The 21231-nt window shown below is 37.6% G+C and overlaps 2 protein-coding genes and 1 long non-coding RNA gene across 4 annotated transcripts; 1 reads left to right on the top strand and 2 right to left on the bottom strand.

Moving 5' to 3' along the window:
• Nucleotides 1-203: 203 nt before the first annotated feature.
• Nucleotides 204-1879, bottom strand: LOC113335722 (protein ENHANCED PSEUDOMONAS SUSCEPTIBILTY 1-like). The gene has a single exon (XM_026581737.1). The coding sequence runs from the start codon at nt 1877-1879 to the stop codon at nt 491-493; it is 1389 nt and encodes a 462-aa protein (XP_026437522.1). The 3' UTR covers nt 204-490.
• An 11051-nt stretch (nt 1880-12930) lies between these two features.
• LOC113335523 (PKS-NRPS hybrid synthetase CHGG_01239-like) lies at nt 12931-18794 on the bottom strand. The gene is made up of 6 exons (XM_026581559.1): nt 18679-18794; nt 18513-18571; nt 15365-18123; nt 15165-15264; nt 13868-13951; nt 12931-13719 (listed from the first exon to the last, which is right to left on the bottom strand). The coding sequence occupies exon 3, from the start codon at nt 17923-17925 to the stop codon at nt 15940-15942; it is 1986 nt and encodes a 661-aa protein (XP_026437344.1). The 5' UTR covers nt 17926-18123; nt 18513-18571; nt 18679-18794; the 3' UTR covers nt 12931-13719; nt 13868-13951; nt 15165-15264; nt 15365-15939.
• Nucleotides 18795-18829: 35 nt separating this feature from the next.
• On the top strand, nt 18830-20786 carry LOC113335524. 2 transcript variants are annotated; one of them, XR_003353395.1, is made up of 4 exons: nt 18830-18979; nt 19719-19825; nt 19923-20345; nt 20433-20786. It is a non-coding gene; the product is annotated as an uncharacterized LOC113335524 (long non-coding RNA). The 2 variants fall into 2 exon arrangements; XR_003353394.1 differs by having other exon boundaries at nt 18834-18979; nt 19923-20786.
• Nucleotides 20787-21231: the final 445 nt, after the last annotated feature.

The raw sequence follows: 21231 nt of genomic DNA, 5'->3' as shown, positions 1-21231 counted from the left end.
TGCAGCAGGAACGAACGGTAGCTCTGATACCACCTGATATAGCACGCGGAAGCAATCGAACAAAACAACAACAGGAGAATCCACTCCAAATATTAAAAAGAAAACACTCCAATCCAGGAGCAACTCTAATTCAAGAGTTAAGAGAGACAATGGTTTAAACCAAAATACTGAATCAATAATATTAATCGAATAACGAGCTCGCAATCAATAATATTAATCAAATAACGAGCTCGCAAGCTAAGAAGAAGAAACGGGAATAACACTACTTATAGGTTGGACTGACCTGAACTACTTGATGTGTATCAACTCCTAAATATCCTCTCCAGTGACTTATCCCTAGACTTATTGGACTACTGTAACCAACTAACAGAAATTAAAGTAAATCCTAACAGATGAATCTAATTAAGAGATGTGGACTAGCCACTTGACTCGCATAACAGGTCTTCTAGATACGTCCCGTATCAGATGCATTGATGGATAAGCTTAAACACTAGCTTGGAGTAGATAAAATGGTGACAAAATCCATGAATTCTTTATCTTCCTCTATAGCTTTCATAATCTCAGGAGACAAACAAATTTCAAAATCTATACTCCCTTCCACCGAGCCACGAACCGGAAGAACCTTACCGTCATAGTGGCTAGAGTGCCCAGTCCGCACTGCAACAGGCTTGCCCCGACCAAAATCATTGCCATACACATTGAACCTTGGAGATCCCCCCGACACCAAAATGTTCTTTGGGGGCGGAGAATTCCCAGTTAAAATGAATCTGGGTCTCTCCACCCAGGATTTCCAAATACTTAGAACTTTTTCGTTATCGTAGGATGCGACCACTTGGTTCAATAACAAAGCTGTCCATCCAAGTCCTTTTTCGAGCAACTCACCTGCCTTAGCAGTTGCTCCAACATCCAGCATCGAGTTGCCGAAGTAGGTTTCAGGCAAAGGTGGATTCATCCTAGATCTGTTACCTATAGCCAACCAATAACTCGTCTCTTCATTTGGATCTAATTTCCTTGCACGGGTCGTGGCTAACCAAATATGAGCTAACAGAGCTTGCAAAGACGAGATAGTAGTACAAATATTACTCTCACTGACGGTGATCTCTAAATTAGCCTTTGTTTTCAGTCTTGCAATGCTTTCTTGCTCAAAATGGAAGATCCTCTCTTCAAGTGGACTAGTACTATGAGGATATCTGTGTGGTAGAAGTTTGAAAGTGGAGATAGGGATGCGAATTGGAGGATCAGTGTCGAAAAAACAGCGTTCAAGAATAGGGCGATCGAAAGTAGCACCACCTCCAGAAATTTCTGCCCATGAGGCTATGAAATGCCAAAAAGAAGTTCCATCACAGACAGTGTGGTTCATGCTGCATCCTATAAATATGCCATCAATCAATTTGGTTACCTGAACCGAAAGCAATGGAAGAGACTGACCGTCATGGCCTAACGCACCATCAAGTGGAAAGAAACATTCGTGAACTATACAGGGATCTGCATAAGATGAGCCGAGGAAGTCGGATACGGTTATGTCTGCAATAGAAGCTACAAATTCCGCACCTGTAGAGTTTTTGCAGTCTATGTACACAGATACAGTTTCCTCATCATCATCTTCATGTTTTCTAATTGCAAGGCGACCTGCAAGAGGATAGAAGTATGCCAGTGTCTGTGATAATGAATCTTTTAGGTGATTGAACAAATCTACTGGTTTTTCTTGTTGGTGCTGCGTATCTTTAGTAAACAGAAATCCCCTTTGCATATAAGGAAATGGAAGATTTTCAAGATCCCATGGATTTAAGTCAATTATGTCGACTCTACTTGGTTCTGGCTGAATACATGGTGGAATTGCAGTGGTTGAGACATGGCGAACTTTTTCGTGACCGAACATGATATCTTTCTAATTCGATGAAAACATGCGTAGTCTGTCTATGGAGTTCAGAAATAAATAGATAGTGAGTTTTCAGGTTAGACTTGAAAGGAGAAATGAGAGTTGAAATTTACTAGCTAATTGTGGTTGACTGGTTGGTGATCATTTTGTTTGTGTTTTTATTTAATTACTTTAATACCAAAAGGAACTTTTATAGTTAATTGACAAAGCATTTCCACTAACGTGATATCATAATTTGCAATTCGAGATCTCATAAAAGTTATGGTTTCACGTTAGCGGAAATGCTTTTAGTTGAAGATCATTAAAATGATTATTAATTTAACATTTTTGGGCGGAAAATACAGTAATCCTTCCGACCAACGGCCATGACATAATGTAACTTGGGAACAAAAATGTTATGATAAAATATTGTATTATTTCAAATTTTGATTTGCAGATGTCCTAGCCAAGTATGCCAGAGTTAATGATCAGTGTGAATCTCCCTCCAGAGACATGTACATAACGTTATGCCCCTAAAGAAAATTCCTTTGTTATCAACAGAATACGCGACTTAGATGATCTTAACCATTTTCATGTTGGTTAGTCCGCTGAAAAATGTCTCTGAAAAATGAATTTTCGAGACGGTATGCTTTTAAAAAACTTAATAATTAGTCTAATTTCGACTTGAAACAGAACAAAGAAAGAAAAAAAAAATCAGTCACCTGGTGGTAGATGCTGTCAACAAAGAATCTTACAACATAGATTGGAGAATTCGTAATTTAGTCTTAGACTTTAAAATTTTATTTCGTATTTTTAGCTCTTGGCAATGTAACTATGTGCCTAAACAAAAGAAGAAGGTGACAAATATTCAGTCAAAATTAGCAAGAGTAGACAGATTAAGTGGTGTCTAGTTATCATCTTCTCCTAGTTGTATCATTGATAAACTACAAGAAGATGCAACTTGTGTAAACAATCTTCAAGCTTCAAAAAAATAAAAGCAACACATGAAAAATAAGTGTTTCATAGTTTTATTTTCGGTTTCACATAATGCCATGACCAAGATGGTAAATTTGACATCTCCATCGGGGTTAAACACACAGGAAAGTCCAACTAAAGTAAGCCAAAAAAAATTTGTGACTTTTTTACAAGATATGATTTTATAAATTGTAAACTTTTGCCAAGACATTATTTGTCCAAATCTGACTTAAATTCAAAGGTGTTATGGCCACATGGGCAAAGCACTCCTGGCTACACTAGACCGGAGAATGTTGCATGAGGAAGATGCATTATGGGTTCAAATTTTTAGGTATAAGTATTTCCTAGATCATAATCCCTTGCACTATGCTAGTCCTCAGGGTTCTAGAGAGGAGTGTGTGAGGGTTTAGAAACAATTAGAAGACATTATTGGTGGGAAGTAGGAGATGGGGGAAATTTTCTATATGGAAAGATAGGTGGGTTCCTTTTAGGCAACACTTGCTTTCTTCTAGATTTAGTTATGCTGGTATGGAAACAGTGAACCAATTAATGAATCCTAACAGTAATCAGTGGGATATTGATATTCTGAATGTTTTGTTTGATGTTGATGTGGTTAGAGACATTTGCAGGATTAGAATACCTCAAAGATTGAAGATGGACTCATTTGGATGCCTCCTCCTAATGGTATATTTACTGTAAAAACTGCTTATAAAGCAGTTGATAACCAAAATAGTACTAATAGTGTTACTAGTATTAGTGCAACTTTTCCTTGGCCACAATTGTGGAAGTTACCTCTGCCACCAAAGGTTCTACACTTCCTTTGGAAGTGTGTGAACAGATGCTTACCTATTAAGAGTAAAATCTTCAGGAATACAATAGGTGATGAGAGTCAAAAAAAAAAAAATTGACACTCTTCTGTAAAAACGATTGATCATTTATTACTGGATTGTTCTGTCACTAACCAAATTTGGAATGTTGCTGATCCAGGTTTTACAGGGATATTTTTGGTTTCATAATAGAGGAATGGATATCTAGCTGGTTTGATGATGGTTGTGGTCCTATTGGAATGCCTAACCAGAATATGAAAACTGCTGCATGATTTATCTTATGACATATCTGGAAGCTAAGATGTGTCATACACTTTAATAATGTTAACTTTAATCAAGATAACATTGTTGGACTGATTAAAAAGGAAAGAGAATAGAGCTAGATTGAATGCTCAACATATCATTGGTACAAGTTATGGAATTGTTTTACCATGGACAACTCCAACCGACTAATTAAATTTTGATGCTTCATATTATAAATTTAGTAAGTGTACGGGATCGGGACTAATTGTAGTCAATGCAACAGGTACAATCCTTGGAGCAAGGAGTATCCCATCAGTAGCAGATGATGAAGAGCAGGCAGAAGCAATAGCGGCATTGGAGGCAATTAAGATGGCAAAAGAAATGGAAATCACAAATCTGCAGTTACAAGGAGATTGTCTTAATGTAGTTAATGCTTTAAAAGGGAGAGTTGGGTCCATAAAATAGAAAAACAATGCTATTATAAGAGATTGATTAGAATTACTAAAAAGTTTTAATAAGTGGGAGGTGTGTTATATTCCCAGAGTCACAAATAATGTGGCAGATGTACTTGTTAAAGATGCAAGCAGTAGTACTAGCATAATCAAATGGGAAGAAATGATTCCCGGATGGTTAGAAGATCTTGTCAGAGAAAAACTCAATGTAATTGAAGTTTAAGAAATGATATTCTTCCTTTCATATTAAAAAAAAATGGCCACATGAGCGAAGCTAGTGTTAGCAAGGGAGTGCAACTGCCCAACTGGTTCAAAAGCCCAAATTTTTTAACTAATAGGGATTTTAAGCGCATTTTATTGTAGTTGCAACTAGAGGTGTAAAACGTGCCGGCCCGGCACAGCCCGGCACACGAAGTCCCGTGCTTCACGTGGCATGTGTCGCGCTGTGTTGTGCCAACGATTTAAACGTGTTGTGTTGTGTTGTGCCTTACTAGTCAAAAGCTAGGCACAACACACGAATAAACGTGTTGGGCCGTATTTTTCCGTACTGGCACACGTATTATAAATAATTTGAAATTACTTAATGGTATACATTAATTCGTACATTATCACGAGAATCTAAATAGACAACATATCAGTTGAAATTATTTCAAGTAAAATTAACAAGTTTATTCAATAAAAAGAAATAGCCCATCAATATAAAATTGGATCATTGTCATGTAAAATAATGTTCTAGTTAAATATAGGTAACGACATTATAACAACGATATTGAAATATATTTTCCAAATATTTAGGTATTATATGTGTTGTTATAAAAATAAGCTAGCATAAAATGTCAAAAACTAGCTAGAATAGTGACTCTTTTGTGAAATTTACACAAAATGTGATGTATTATGCCTTCTTATATGGTGTACTTGTGCATGTTATGACGTGCTTTCTTAACGTGTTGCGCTGGGCTGGGCCACGTTCTTATCCTTGTCGTATGTTGTGCTGTGATAATGCGCCGATTAGGCTAACCCTACACAGCCCATGAAACTAACGTGCGGGGCCGTGCTGGGTTGGGCTCAGATTTTAGCGTGATGAGTTGGGATGTGCTCGTGCTAGCACAGCCCAATTTACACCTCTAGTTGCAACCTCTAATATTTTTTTGCTTCCCTTAGTTAAATCTCTGGCTCCGCCCCTGACTAATGGCCAAACTGAACTTTTTTACGAAAAGTGTAGTAGCCATGTACACTTAATATTTCAATTAAAATGAGCCATTTTTTGTGGATTTTTGGACATGATATGTTTCTATAGAGTATAAATATTAATTTTTCTAAAGAGCCATCAGTTGTCAAAATCTGACATGAATCGAAAGGTTTTATGACAAAATTGACAACCATTTTTTATTTCTTTGTTCAACTACCAGAGCTTGTAGGTAACATATGCCACTATGAAAGAGGCATTTCTATCTTCACTTAACTCAAATTATGAAGGAATTAGGACCCCCTCAACCCAAGCCCCGCATATACATTTGCGGTCCTTACTGGTTTTGATTTGCATTCAGATTTCAGACACTTGTGATTAAAAATCCATAGCACTATATAATTAATTATGGGAATCGAGACGGATCATCGATTGAGAAAACTCAATCAGACGTAATTAAAGAAGATAAGAGAATTAAAGTGGTTCGGTACTAACGCCTACGTCCACTGACAGAACCTCGTAGGGTGAATTAGATTGGCCTCCAGATGTAAATGTACTGGGAAGGTTTACATTTACATGATGAGTCCTATTTATATGTGATAGGATATAAAGCTAGTAACAAACGGTGAAACTTATCTATCTCTATTACATAATTAATAGCTGACTTGATCCTATAATCTTGCAGGTGCCTTGACCGCACACTTGTTTATCTTGTTTGTTGTCCACCGTAGTTAGATCCTACATATCTTCTGACTTGGTCATCTCTTCACCGGAATAATATTCCAACACTATAGTAGCATGTGATAAGATTAGATTTCTTATGGACATGATTGTCGCCTGGAAGGTAAAGGGATAAACGTGTATCTCATTTTAAGGATAAATGATACTCCCTTTACCCCTTACCTTCAAGATGAGAAAAAAAGAAAAGAAAAACGAAAAAGAAACGACAAAGCGAGTACGATATAACAGATTCCATTCAGATACGGGCCAGCATAAGAACAATACAATACAGCTACACCATGACTACAGAAACTGCATCCCTTGAAAGCAACTATAAGAAAATGAACCAGTACTACATTATTGCAAATAATATAGTGAACTAGCTAGTATGTGTTGATGCTAGAAGTGAATTAGTGATCGATGGAGATAGTGTATACTTGCACGGTGCTTGATCCGGTGATACTTGAACTTCCATCTCTGCCGGACAACAAAAGGGTTGGGGAGGTGGTGGTGGTGGTGGTGATGGGGGTGGAGGGGATGGTGATGGAGGTGGTGGTGATGGAGGAGGAGGGGACGACATATTTTTGCAGCAACAGTCGCATGTTGTAGTAGGATAACCTTCCGAGTTTATGAACTTCGTGCACTTTTGATTAGTCACTGAACTACCCATCCCCTTGCATTTATTATTGCACCAATTTGTACAACAATCGCAAACACTTGTTGGACCGCATAAAATGACATTGTGTATGTCGCCGGGTTTGCATATTTCAGATGGTGGGGGTGGTGACGGGGGAGGAGGCGACATATTTTTGCAGCAACACTCACATGTTAAAGTAGGATAACCTTGAGCGTTTATAAACGGTGTGCACTTTTGATTAATCATTGAACTGCCCATTCCACGACATTTACCGTTACACCAATTTGTACAGCATTCGCAATTATGTGTCGGACCACACAAAACAACATTGTATATGTCACCGGACTTGCATATTTCTGCTCCGGTGATTCCACTCACCGTTAAGATTTCGGTTATATCCCATTTAGCGGTTGCCGGCTCTGCAAAGTTGCCAAAATAAAACTATAATTAGCAATAATACTATGGGACTATAGTTTTTGATTAAGCGGAGATGTTGTGACACCAACACCTCTACACGTTATTTCCTTTCATATCATTTTCTTATTTAGTTTAATCTTAATGAAGTAGTTAGAGTTATTGTTAGAAGTCGGCCACGTTCTTGTTTAGGAAGTTACAACAACTATATATATCTGAGTCCTGTAAACATCCAGGAATAGAATACAATTATTTTCTTCAATCTTCTTCTTCTGACTTATTCACTTCCTTCTTTAATCTTCTTATTCTCACGTTTCATCCAAAAACTCTAAGTTCAAACCCTTACCTAGGTTCAGGATCATAACATCTGTCATCAGAGCAGGTTTGATCTTTCTCAAAAATAACCCTAAACTTTTTTTCTCTTCCGCTCGCAATCATGACACTTACTGAGGAAGTTAATCATCTTACAGCCATGATGAAAACCTTGGACACAACTGTTAAAGACTTTATGGCGACTGTTATTGAAACCAACGACCATGAAGAACAATCAAGAGCAGCTGTTATTGACGCACTTATGACAAGAACGCAAACTTTGCATAATACAAGCTTGCAATCTATTTTAGAGAATCATAGACAAGAGATGAATACTGTGATGCAACAGAACAGAAAAGATACCACAACTCTTGCTGATACTATCACCCCTAAATACACCTCCTGGATTTGGTGGATCAAATGGCAGCAACGGTTCCAATGGTAGTAATGGTACGACTGGAAATAATGGCTCTAATGGCAATGGTATTTTAGGTTCTCCAGATGCTCTTTCAGGTATTCGTGCAGCACCCATCGATTCAAAATTTCCCAACTTTAAAGGGACAGATCCAGCAGGGTGGATTTTCCAGGCAGATCAATATTTTCGTCTACACAACACTGTTGAAGGGATAAAAATTTCAATTGCTACATCTCACTTCAAGGGTGAAGCTAATTCTTGGTATATGTGGGTTCAAAATAAGGTAAATAATCCAACTTGGATGCACTTTGTTCCCTTCTTCGTGATCGATTTGCTGATAAAAAATTTGCAAACCCACGTCTAGCATTGTCTACAATATCTCAAAAAGGCTCAGTAGCTGAGCATATTACCTTTTTTGAGAACATCCTGAATTTTGTTACTGATTTTCCAGAAGACCATATCATTGATCTCTTTATCCGATCCTTGAAACCTGAGATACAATCTGTTGTAGAAGTGTTTGAACCTCAAACTTTATCTATGTCTTTCAAAAAAGCTATTAAACAGGAAGATGTGTTGCTTACCACTTCTTTCTACAAAACTATGGCTCGACCAAATCCTTTCAGACAAGCATTCAGTTCTACTAGTCCATCATTCAAGAAAAATACTATTCTGGCAGGGGTCAAGAAATTATCATTGGAGGAACAGAAAGAGCGTCGTGATAAAGGCTTATGCTTTAATTGCGATGAAACATATAAGCCTGGGCATTTATGTGTTAAACCCATACTATTATTAATGGATATGGCTCCTTCAATCACCGAGGTTGTCAATGACTATGATGATGAAGACAATCTAGACACCAATGATGTCATTGAAGAGGTTACTCAATCAAGTACAGAACCTACAATTTCTATTCATGCACTCACAGGTTCTTATTTTCCTAATACTATGAGAGTTACATGATACATTAAAGGGAAGTCAATCACAGCTCTCATTGACTCTGGATCGACTCATAACTTCATACATCCAACTATTGCAAAGCAATGTGGATTTTTAGCTCAATCTGACAACACTACCATGAAAGTTTTGGTAGGTAATGGTGGAATATTACAAACTCAAGGTTCTTGTTCTGATATATCCATCAAGTTACAAGATTATCAGTTTACTACTGAATTTTTGTTACTGGCAGTAAGTGGTTGTGATGCTGTATTAGGGGTTCAGTGGCTACGAACTTTAGGCAATATCACTTGGGATTTTGAGAAACTACATATGCAATTTAAATCTGGTGAGCATGAGCATCTTTTGGTTGGAAATAGTTCAACATCTTTTATGATATTAGACAGCACTCCAATGCAAAAAAAAATTGATTATACTTCCCATGGTTTTCTAATCCAATTGGTTGCAACTTCTACTTCAACATCAGACAAATCCTCAGGTACCTACTGCAGTCTCGAAATTACTCTCAAGTTTTTCTGACTTATTTGCATCTCCTTCATCTTTGCCACCTTCATGGGAACAAGACCATCGAATTTCATTACTACCAAATACTGCACCTGTAAATGTAAGACCCTATTGATACCCGTATTTTTAGAAACCTGAAATAGAAAAAATTGTTTCTGAATTGAAAGCAGCAGGTTTTATTAGGCCTAGTTCTAGTCCTTTCTCTTATCCAGTCTTACTAGTTCGTAAGAAAGATGGTTCATGGAGAATGTGTGTTGATTACAGGGCATTAAACAAGGTTAATGTTAAGGATAGGTTTCCTATTCCAGTAGTAGATGAGCTTCTTGATGAACTTCATGGAGCAACTGTGTTTTCTAAGGTGGATATGTGATTCTCTTATCACCAATTACGTGTGCATGAAGATGATGTGCTTAAAACAGCATTTAGAACTCACGATGGTCACTATGAGTTCTTGGTAATGCCATTTGTATTATCAAATGCCCCTGCAATTTTTCAGAGTCTCATGAATGATGTTCTTAGACCCTATCTTCGAAAGTTTGTGTTGGTTTTCTTCGACGACATACTTGTGTACAGCAAATCTCTCACAGACCATCTTACACATTTGAAGCTTGTTTTTGAAATTCTGCGCACACATAAGCTATATCTGAAGAATTCTAAGTGTGACTTTGCTAAAACTACATTCAGTTATTTAGGGCACTCAGTATCTTCTAATGGTGTTTCGGTTGAAGCTGCCTGCATTGTGAACTGGCCTATTTCATCTACTGTCAAAGGTTTGCTTGGTTTTTGGGGGTTAGCAAGCTATTAACGTAAGTTTGTCAGAGATTATGGTAAGATTAGTGCTCCACTGACTCAGTTATTGAAGCATGATGCATTTCATAGGACTACGGCTGCTACAGATGCATTTAATAAGCTCAAGACATCCTTAACTAGCACACCAGTGCTAGCACTTCCTGATTTTTCCAAGGAATTTGGCATTGAATGTGACGCTTCAAGTAATGGATTGGGAGCTGTCCTTATTCAACAGAATAGACCTATTGCATACTATATTAAGCCATTTTCAGGTAAAAATTTAACTCTCTCAGTTTATGATAAAGAGATGTTAGCCATTGTTAATGCAGTTATCAAATGGCGACCATTTATAATGGGTCGACATTTTAAGATTTACACAGACCATCGTAGTCTGAAGTATTTCTTAGAACAAAGAATTAGTTCAATGGAGCAGCAAAAGTGGTTGTCAAAACTTCTTGGTTATGATTACGAGATTATTTATAGATCAGGTGCAACAAATTTGGCAGCTGATGCATTATCTCGTATTAATGATTCATAACTTATGGCAATTACTTCTCCAATATTTTCTGGCCTTACTGACATCATTACAGAATATCATAATGTTATTGAGTTCAGTGATATTATTTCTAAGTTACGTGCTCAACCAGATTGTAAGCCTCCATGGTCTTACACATATAACGTTCTTCATTACAAGAACAGAGTTGCAGTCGTATCTACTTCTTTATGGTGCAATAAGCTTCTCAATGAGTTTCATTCATCACCAACAGGAGGACATTCTGGTTATTTACGAACTTACAAGCGTCTTCAGCAGAATTTTTATTGGCCAGGGATGAAAAAAGCAGTTAAGGATTACATTGCTTGTTGTGATACTTGCCAACGAAACAACGCTGAATCCATAGCTCCTCCAGGATTACTACAACCTTTATCTATACCTACTGATGTGTGGGTCTATATCTCTATGGATTTTGTGGACGGGTTTCCTGCATCTAACCGAAAGACAAGTATATTAGTGGTGGTAGATCGTCTGTCAAAATACGCACATTTCGTGGCTCTTTCTCATCCTTATTCAGCTGACACTGTGGCTGAGATTTTCATACGAGAAATAGTACATTTACATGGAATGCCCAAGAGCATTACTAGTGATCGTGACCCAATTTTTATGAGCAATTTCTGGGAGGCATTATTTTCTTTGCAACACACTCAGCTTTGTCGAAGCTCTACATATTATCCTCAATCTGACGGACAAACAGAAGTTACCAACAGAACCTTGGAATGTTACTTACGTTGCTTTGCTGGGATTAAACAGAAAGATTGGGTTAAGTGGCTACTGTGGGCAGAATGGTGGTATAACACTAGTTATAACACATCTATTAAAATGAGCCCTTATCAAGCTCTTTACTGTAAGACTCCTCCAATAATTACTACATATCTTCCAGGCTCAACTACTGTCCATGTAGTTGATATAGTTCTACAAGCCATAGATCATATTTTGAAGATTCTTAAATCAAATTTACATGATGTGCAAGCCAGAATGAAGACTTATGCTTATGCACATAGGACTGAACGCATCTTTTCAGTTAATGGTTGGGTTTTCTTGCGATTACAACCTTATCGTCAAACTACTGCAGCTACTTCTTCATTCTCTAAGTTGTCACCTAAGTTCTATGGACCATTCAAGGTCATTGAGAAAATTGGGACAGTTTCTTACCGCTTAGAGTTACCAGTTACAAGTCGAATTCATCGTGTGTTTCACGTCTCACAGTTGAAATTGAAACTTGGATCATCTGAGATTCTTATACGGACTTACCTGTGACAGTCGACTATGAGAAATGGGAACCTGATACAATCTTGGACCGTAAGATGTTTAAGAAGGGGAATGTTGCTGGGACAAAGTGGCTGGTCAAGTGGAAGGATCATACACCTGAAGAAGCCACATGGGAGGATGCGGATGAACTGCTGCTTCGTTTTCCAGACTTTCAGGCTTGAGGACAAGCCATTTTTTAGGCAGGGTGGGATGTTGTGACACCAACACCTCTACACGTTATTTCCTTTCATATGATTTCCTTATTTAGTTTAATCTTAATGAAGTAGTTAGAATTATTGTTAGAAGTCGGCTACGTTCTTGTTTAGGAAGTTACAACAACTATATATATCTGAGTCCTGTAAACATCCAGGCATAGAATACAATTATTTTCTTCAATCTTCTTCTTCTGACTTGTTCACTTCCTTCTTTAATCTTCTTATTCTCACGTTTCATTCAAAAACTCTAAGTTCAAACCCTTACCTAGGTTCAGGATCATAACAGGAGAAAAGAAAACAAGAACAAGTAGCTACAGGTAGTAGGAATCTTGGTTGCCATAACTCAGATGATTTCAGCTGCAACAAAGAAATTTCTTTTGGTTCTGGGTGGTGCAATGTGAGCTCTACTTATAGCAATAGTAGATCATGTAGTGGCCACCCTTATCTGTTGTTCTTAGATCAAATGGATATAAATCACATTTTTCACGAGACTTTCTGGATTTTTCTTTTCTTTTGAGAATCATTCCTGGGATATATACATGACTTGGGACATTTAGTGAAAAATAAACCCTGCAGAAACAGATTTTTGAATGTGCTGTGGACCATATTTTGTTGTTCCATAATATACTGAACTCTAGAAAATTGATAGCTCTGTTTAATCAGTGCAAGGGGTAAAAAAAAAAAACGACAAAAACAAGGACGATACAGCATAAGAACAATACAATACGGCTAAAACAAGCATCAAGGTACAGAAACTAAAAATGAGCTGCAATAATCTTGCATCCCTTGAAAGTAGCGAACTGATACGAAAACGTAACGATACTACATTATTGCAAATAGTAGTGAACTAGTGTCATATGTTGATGTTGGTAGTGATCGACGCAGATAGTGCTTCATCCAGTGATACTTGAACTTCCATCTCCGCTGGACAACTTAAGGGTGGAGGTGGTGGGGATGGTGGCGGTGTAACCTTTGCAGCAGCAGTCACATGTTGTAGAAGGATAACCTTCTGAGTTTATAAACTTTGTGCACTTTTGAGAATCCACTGAACTACCCATTCCCCTACATTTATCTTCACACAAATCAATACAGCATTTGCATTCACGTGTTGGACCGTATAAATAGACATCGTGTATGTCGCCGGGTTTGCAGATTTGACCAGGTGGAGTGCAGCAACACTCACAGTTTGTAGTAGGATAGCCTTCCGAGTTTATAAACTTTGTGCACTTTTGTTTATCCACTGAACTACTCATTCCGCTGCATTTATCTTCGCACCACTCGTTACAACATTTACATTCATTTGTTGAACCACAATCAACGGCATCATATGTGTCCCCGGATCTACACATTTCTGCTCCAGTGATTCCGCTTAATGACGAGAGTTTGGTTATATTCCATTTAGCGAATGACGTCTCTGCAATGTTGCCAAAATAAAACTATGATTAGCAACACATTGTGGTGATAAATTTAGATTTCATGGTTCCCAGCTAATAAACTGATCAAGTGAAAAAAATAACAAAAACAAAAGAACATAAACCAGTAGCTAGTTCTTAGAAACTTACGTGACATGTTAACAATTGCAAAGAAGAAAAGAGCAGTGAGGAGCACGAGAGAAATCTTGGTTGCCATTTTTCTGATGACTCCAGCTGAAACAGAGAAAGTTCTTCTGGTTTTGAGTCTGATGATATATGAAGTGAGCCTAGCTCTCTATTTATAATAACAGAAGTAGATCATTCATTTATGTTTAAACCTAACAATTAGACCATAATTTTAACGTGACTTCTGATATTTTTTTCTTGGAAGCCCCGGCTGAGATAGACACGCACGATGCAGACATGACAAGATGCGATTACGAAAACACGACAAATCTTCAAAAAACCTAAGACCCAGACACGTAGATAATCAATAATGTTTTCCACAATGTCATGAATGAAATTTATCAGTAACACTAGTAAAGTTCTGTGGTACTCTAAACTGGGAATGCACATTAAATAATCTAACTACTCAAGATTCGGGACATTTAGTGAAAAATAGAAACAGAGTTTAACTTTGTGGACCATATTTTGTTGTACCTGCTCAATTATTCAGTGAACTCTCTGACTATTGATAGCTCTGTTTAATCAGTGCAAGCTGGTATTGCCTAAAGGATCATTTTCTTTTTTAAACTATTGGGGCGAATATAAATTTGCTGTTTGGCTTGGTAGAGCTTTTCTTACCATCTCCAAGACAGTAAACAAAAACTGTAAACCCTTTGGCAGTACAACTTTAAGAGAAATGCAGAAATAATGAAAAAACAAACAGCAAATTATAGGATCTTTGGAAACCTAATCCAAGTACCAAACATTTGCTACAATGGAACCCTGAAATGATGCAGCCACATTCAAGAAACTAAAGAAAACTCAAGAGGACCTAAACTTGATGTCAAACATAAGGCATAATCAAAGTGCATAAATCAAGAACAAAGCAAGAAAGAAACCGCAACCCACTGCCACTCACTAAAAGTACTGAAAGTCAAGCAGTTAACCTGCATGAAAACAAGATTAGAAGGCTGCATATAGATTTAACTGCTCCTACTTACATGATGCATGGTCTAATGTAGGTAGCTCCCACGAAAAGAACCTCCCAACAGATTACGGATCCAAGAAATCCATTTCATCATAATGACCAAAACCTTTGCCAACTTTATTATGCACTTTCCTAGCGTTTTTAGTTGCCATAACAAAGGCATGTTTTAACTTAATATGAGCTACAAGGTGTAATACTAACTTAAATATATTTACGATATTAACAACTGGAAAAAATCAAACTCCATTTCCAGGCATTCAGTATCAATGTATATGTCCAGAAAACGAAAAATACCTCAAAAGTTCGGCTTCTTTCCTTGGAGAGGTCACACAATAGAGGGAGACACTGTCAGCTCATAGGCCCTGTAATAATGGCAATCTCACTCCATTCCAACCTAAGTTGAAAAACATCATAATTTCCATTATCAGTTTATTACCAATTGCTAGAAAAACCAATTCTGATATAAAAATGATACAGATCTAGGTCGCGCTTACCACCACACGCTAGACATTATTACGCAGTTAGATCCACTTTCGGGATCGAAGAACTGAAAGTCTCCGATCTAGCTTTACACAGTTACTTACTTCTCCGTAATAATCCACATAAAAGAACTGCTCTCTTATCACCTATATGCTGTCAAAGAAACAAAAAAAAAGTTGCCAGCACAATCAAGTTATGCTTTCCTGCTCATTCAGTAACAAGATTTTCCTGTCAAGCCACCATCTGATCCGTCTTTGATACAGTATAAATACCAAATTATCTATTTAGACATGAATTAAAGTTGCAGATCATACAGCTCTTCAAGGACATGAGCACAAAATTAGGAACTTATGAAAAAATAAGAGCAGACTTGGAGCAAAGAAGCCTGGCAAACCTAGGTTAAAGAAAAAAGCATCACATCCTATATAATATTAAAACTCCAGCATGCCCATACAGTCAAGAAATCCATTTGTTACTCTCAGTCACTATAAAATCCTTGTTAAAAGCATTTCTGACAATGATCCCATAAAATTCAGAATGCATACATTATCTGCAGTATAATCACGAAACAGGTATTATGATGGTTGTATCAGGTAGCGACGGGATCATTTGCTGAAGGGGAATGAAACACAAGCCCTGTTGTTGAGGGTGTAATAATCTCTTTCAGCTTTTTCAACATTGTAAGGCGTTCTGTCTCTGATGATATTTCCCACTTCTGTTTAAATAAATAAAACTCCGGAAGGTTATCTGGATTGCGAGGCATGATTGGAGCAGGCACAGCTACAAGTTTTCTCCAGTGTGGGTCAATATCAGATAACGCAATCGATCGACCCTCGTGCTCAAATTGTTTTATCTCATGTGCACAAGGTAATCCATGAGTAAACCGTATGGAACACTCACAAGATGAACCACTGATGTCAATGGACTGACATCGAGAACGCTCTGCTACTAGCATATCTAGTGCTAGATGAGAAACATTATTCTTCAAATCCTTCAAGATTGGTAAATTATGTGATGGCTTCACTGATATTAAGCTATCTACCAAGGATTCCTTCACAGTTGTAATCTCATTGGTGATCGAGCTGTGGGTTTCCGTCCAGCATGAGACAAAAGTTCCTTGGGACGATCCAAGCATCCTACTTGTTTTCCCATGTGCACTCTCGATAGTTTTTGTGGTTGTGTAACCAAAATGCTTTACCTTATTCGTCCAAGCAGAGACAAAGTGCTCCTTCAGACCTAACCAATTGTCCCGCAGATATTGAACACATGTGGGGTAGTTGATCCATTTACTCTCAAATGATGCAAATCCTTCATCAAAAGCAACAGGAGTCTCAGACTGCATCAGGTTTTCCAAATCCTTCAGGAAACTGCCAGAGTATTCGTTGTTGTGGAACTCGTGTTTGCAGCTAACCATTATGGTCCTTGAAATCTGGAAGGTGCAAAGAATGTGATCTGCTTTTGGGAATACGGTTTTGATTGCACTAACCAGAGCATCAACACCACTTGTCACAAATACGGAAGGCAGTGCATTGGGTTCATAAATCGCCTTCAACTGGCTCAAAGCCCATGTGTAGCGCTCTTTTATTTCTGCTTTCATAAACAGAAACGCAACAGTAAATGTCTTACCAGTTGACGAGACCCCTATGATCTCGGAAAGAGGCATATGGTACCGACTCGTCCTGTACGTGGAATTGATCATCAATACTGAAGGAAAACTCTTTGCCAGCTGTATAGAATCTGGGTGGCTCCAAATTATGTCTTGCACCTCGTCAGTTTCCTCGTCCTTAACGTGCCATTCCACGTAGTGATACTCTTCCAGAAGCTTCATAACCTGCTGCATTTCAGACCTCCCCTCCATTTCAGTCATTCTCAAATGCGCCCTTGCATTGTAGATGGTTCTCATGGTAGACTTGTTAGCACCTTTGCTCGTTTTCTTAAGTGTGGTAAGTACTTCATTTGGCTCAAGGCCACTTCTTATCATATCTTTCAGCAGTTGCTTCTCGTCGTCCCTCAATCGACCTGCGAATGAGTGACCAACTACGGTGCTTTCTAACACATGGTTGTGTTCTCCACATTCTACCTTAACCTTCCATTTATCATCTGGTTGCCAGACTCCTTTAAGGGTGAATGGACAACCACACTTCTTTGTCCCAGTGTGTTTTCTTGACCTCACCGTTGGCGCTAAGGTCCTACTCGGAAATTGAAGCAAAGCCTGGTTTTTCTTTGTATGGTGACGGAACACACCACCCCTCTCGCAACCCAATGTAATCCTTGTCTTTCTTCCTGGTACTGGTTTCTCAGACTTGGCAATCACAACTATCATATGATTTTGTCTCCCAACATCTTGACACCACGCAATCATTTCATCACGTGTATTAAACACTTGATCAGTTACAAACTGATCCGCCATATCAATTTTTAAAACCTCCTTTGCACGTTCCTCATGCTCCGGATTCACCAACACATCTTCCTCTTCGCCCCAATTCTGCAAACTAGTTGCACAATATTCTTTTCGTGGATCAAATAATTCAATGTCTCCACCAGTCTCAACCTCCATTGGTGAATTTTCTTCCATCTATTCAAAGAAAAAGCTACAAGTTTAAGTCTACCACGAACAAACTTAAACCTGTCTCTTCACTTCCTTGGCAATGTCAAAAAATGCTTCTCCACTTCAACAATAAGATGGAATCTTTCTGTTTCACTGAAATGCCTAGTGAAGAATTTCCACAAGGCTTACGTTGCGACAATGTAGTTATTCCTGGAAGCACCAAATCTGCAGTTTGTGCACAATGATCGAAGTCATTCCAATTGAACAAAATTACATTACTGACTAACAATTTTACCAATTGAGAGTGATATCTTCGTGCTTAACGCGATATATCAACCAATAATTAAGCAGAATATATCAAAATTTAAGTACCCCCATGTCAACATTACCATCAAAGTGACCTAATTTTATCATCTTCTTCTTAATCTCTTACAACAACAAAAATTGCAACTGAAAAATCAATCTAGTCTCCAAAATCAAAGCTTTAAACCGATAAAAAGAAAAACCCAGTGAAAAGAAACCCTATAAGACAGACCCATACTGAAAAACCTAAAGAAGCAAACCATATAAGAAAGAGCAGATTGAAGAAAATAATAGGAGAAAGTTTTAATTACCTCATTGATTCTCTTTGCCCCACACCTCCGAATGTTTTGAGTAATCTCTACTTCATCTCCTGCAGATTCAGTTGATCGTATTTAGTTAGGTTTTCGGTTACAATGTCTTCTAGCTCTGAAGAAGAAGGAGAATATAGAGATTTTGCGCTTATTGGATCACACTGACCCTTTATTTAACTGACCGTTTGTAACACCGTTAGCAAAAACGTGGGTAGACAACACTTATGTACTTGGTTTACACCAAATACTTAACTGGACGTTACTAACGCCAGTTAGGTAGACAATACAATCGTTAATGTTGCTAAACCTAAATGAGAATTCTAACACCATAGACTCAGAAACGCCGTCCATACTTGGTTGTTCCTCCCGTCTCTCTCTTCTTCTCTTTTGGTGGACAATAAACCCTAATTTTTATCCCAATTAACTCCTGCAATCTCCACTATCAACTCCTTTCTTCTCCTAATCAGGTATGAATTCTATATCTCTCTGTTATGCTTGTTTTTGATTTTCTATTATGGTCGTGAAATCAGAAGATTAGGACATGGTTTAGAGTTCGTGAGGTAGTGGGAAGCTTGGGTGTGATTCGAATTTGGTTATGGCAACAAGATGATACAAGTTAATTTTTATCTGCCGGAGAAAGTCCTTGATACAAGGTGACGTATATGAATATTTCGTGTGTTAGGAGATTTGGATTTTTGCAGGAATTGGTGGAGAAGGAGATCTGGAATGGATTATAAATCAACAGTGTTTTGTAGTATATCCTCACAACCAAAATACATACAAGGTGTTTGTAGAAAGTCCTGAGAGATAAATTTTACAACCCTGATTGTTTACTGCCTCTCTCCCTCTATCAATTCTCCTTCTTTCGAGTTTTTAGTGTTAGCTAAATTTTTAGTCTCGAGTATCAGCTATCAACTTACGGGTCACCTTCTACGGAGAAGTTAAAATTTGTATATTAACTCTGATTTATGAAAACATATTGATCAACCCAATTCTGTATTTTTGACTTGTGTATGGTTACGGGAAGTAAGACTGAAGATTGCAAATAAGGAGACCATTGATTTAGGGAAGAAATACTAGCTATCTTATAATGCACATAACATGTTTGATTAGATTGTCTACTACTCGCTATCCATTGATTTAAAGGGTTTGTTTACTAAATCTCATTTTAGAATTGTGTTTGATTTTTTGTATTTTTGACTGCAGGCCTATCAAGTACCAATATAACTGATAAATTTTGGTTACTCTATTTACCCCTACAATTGCAGCTAAGGAGCTGCGCTGAGCAACACCATGGTCTCCTATGTAAATTTGTAAGCACTCTATTTAACCTGGTTCATTGTTTTTCTTTTTTTATTTATCAGCCAGACTTACCAACTCCATGTGTTGGCATATTGCTTCATATTTCAGGTGTGCCAGCATTCATAAAATTTATCAGATACTGAAGTTTCCTTGCAGTGCTGAGTCGAGGCAAAATTTTCTCAAATAACAGTATAACACCATGAAAGTGTGTAATTGAATAGCTTTCTTTGAAACTCATTCTAGCTGAATAAAGTAACAACGAAGGATACATGAACACCAATTAGAGTAAATATATGGAGCAACTGTAAGGTACAGAACAAGAACTATGACAAAAACTCAGATACTATCTTTTGTTCTAGAAAGAGAAATTTCATGTTCACTTCTATTTCATTTTATCAGCAAGTAATACAGATAAACCTTATGAATCACATATGTAGCCAATTATAGTATGAACCGAGCAGTGCAGCATCAAGAGCTTACATTTTATTACAGACATCGAGTAGGCTAGAGGTTTCATCCGAACTTCCTAAAGTTGAGTCATAAAACTTCCTAAACTTCTATCGTCCTAATCATTATTGTTTCTAAAAGGATACATGTTTCGTGGATTGATTATTGCAGGTTTGTTCCAGAAAATGGCAAGGACGTGCTAAGCAGATTATTTGTTAGGCTCACATTTTAGTTAATGAAGTAGCATACAATACTGAATGAAACCAGGATGCTTTCTGCTTCCTCTGATGATTTGTCCCTCTCTATTGAACACCATCATGTATATTCTTTCTTTTTGTGCGGCAGTTGCGTTTTCTAGCAAGATTTTGAAATAGGGAAGTTCAGGGATTCCTTTTATTGCAAAGTTCATATTAGCAATACCTATGGCAGTCATGGATCATGTAATAACATTTTCATGAGGCTATTTAAACTTACCTTCTCTTTCTAGAACCAGTTCGACTTTTGTTTATACTCTTTGTATTAAATAATAATTACCTCAATCTTAAAGCCACACCAAATCAGAAATCCTAAGCATGTATCGGAATGAGGCGAAGCCGAGCCATACCAACACGAGGCGAGGTGAAACCCCATCACACCAAACCAATTTTTTTTTTTGATGGAAAAAGTAATTTTATTAACTAGCAAATATAATACAAGAAATTTAAAATTTCATCTGCATCAAATACATTAGATAGAATGCTAGATTTCGGAACCTTTTGTTGCAACTTGGAGGACAAGTGCTGAATATTTTTTATCCTTGCTTCTTTAGCCACGTGATCCGTTGCTGAGTTGTATTTCCTTTGAATAAATTTTACCTGGACTTGAGGCAGGTTCTTGTAAAATTACCTTGATTTCCTCTAAAGTGTTTTCGGATGACCTAGAGAAACTTGCGCTCGTCGTATTGATCCTGTCAACTAGCATTTTACAATCA

This window comes from Papaver somniferum, unplaced genomic scaffold, assembly GCF_003573695.1.
Source record: "Papaver somniferum cultivar HN1 unplaced genomic scaffold, ASM357369v1 unplaced-scaffold_15, whole genome shotgun sequence".
NCBI lineage: Eukaryota > Viridiplantae > Streptophyta > Magnoliopsida > Ranunculales > Papaveraceae > Papaver > Papaver somniferum.
The sequence above is the reverse complement of the archived record's forward strand: the minus strand, read 5'-3'. Positions and strand labels throughout refer to the sequence as shown.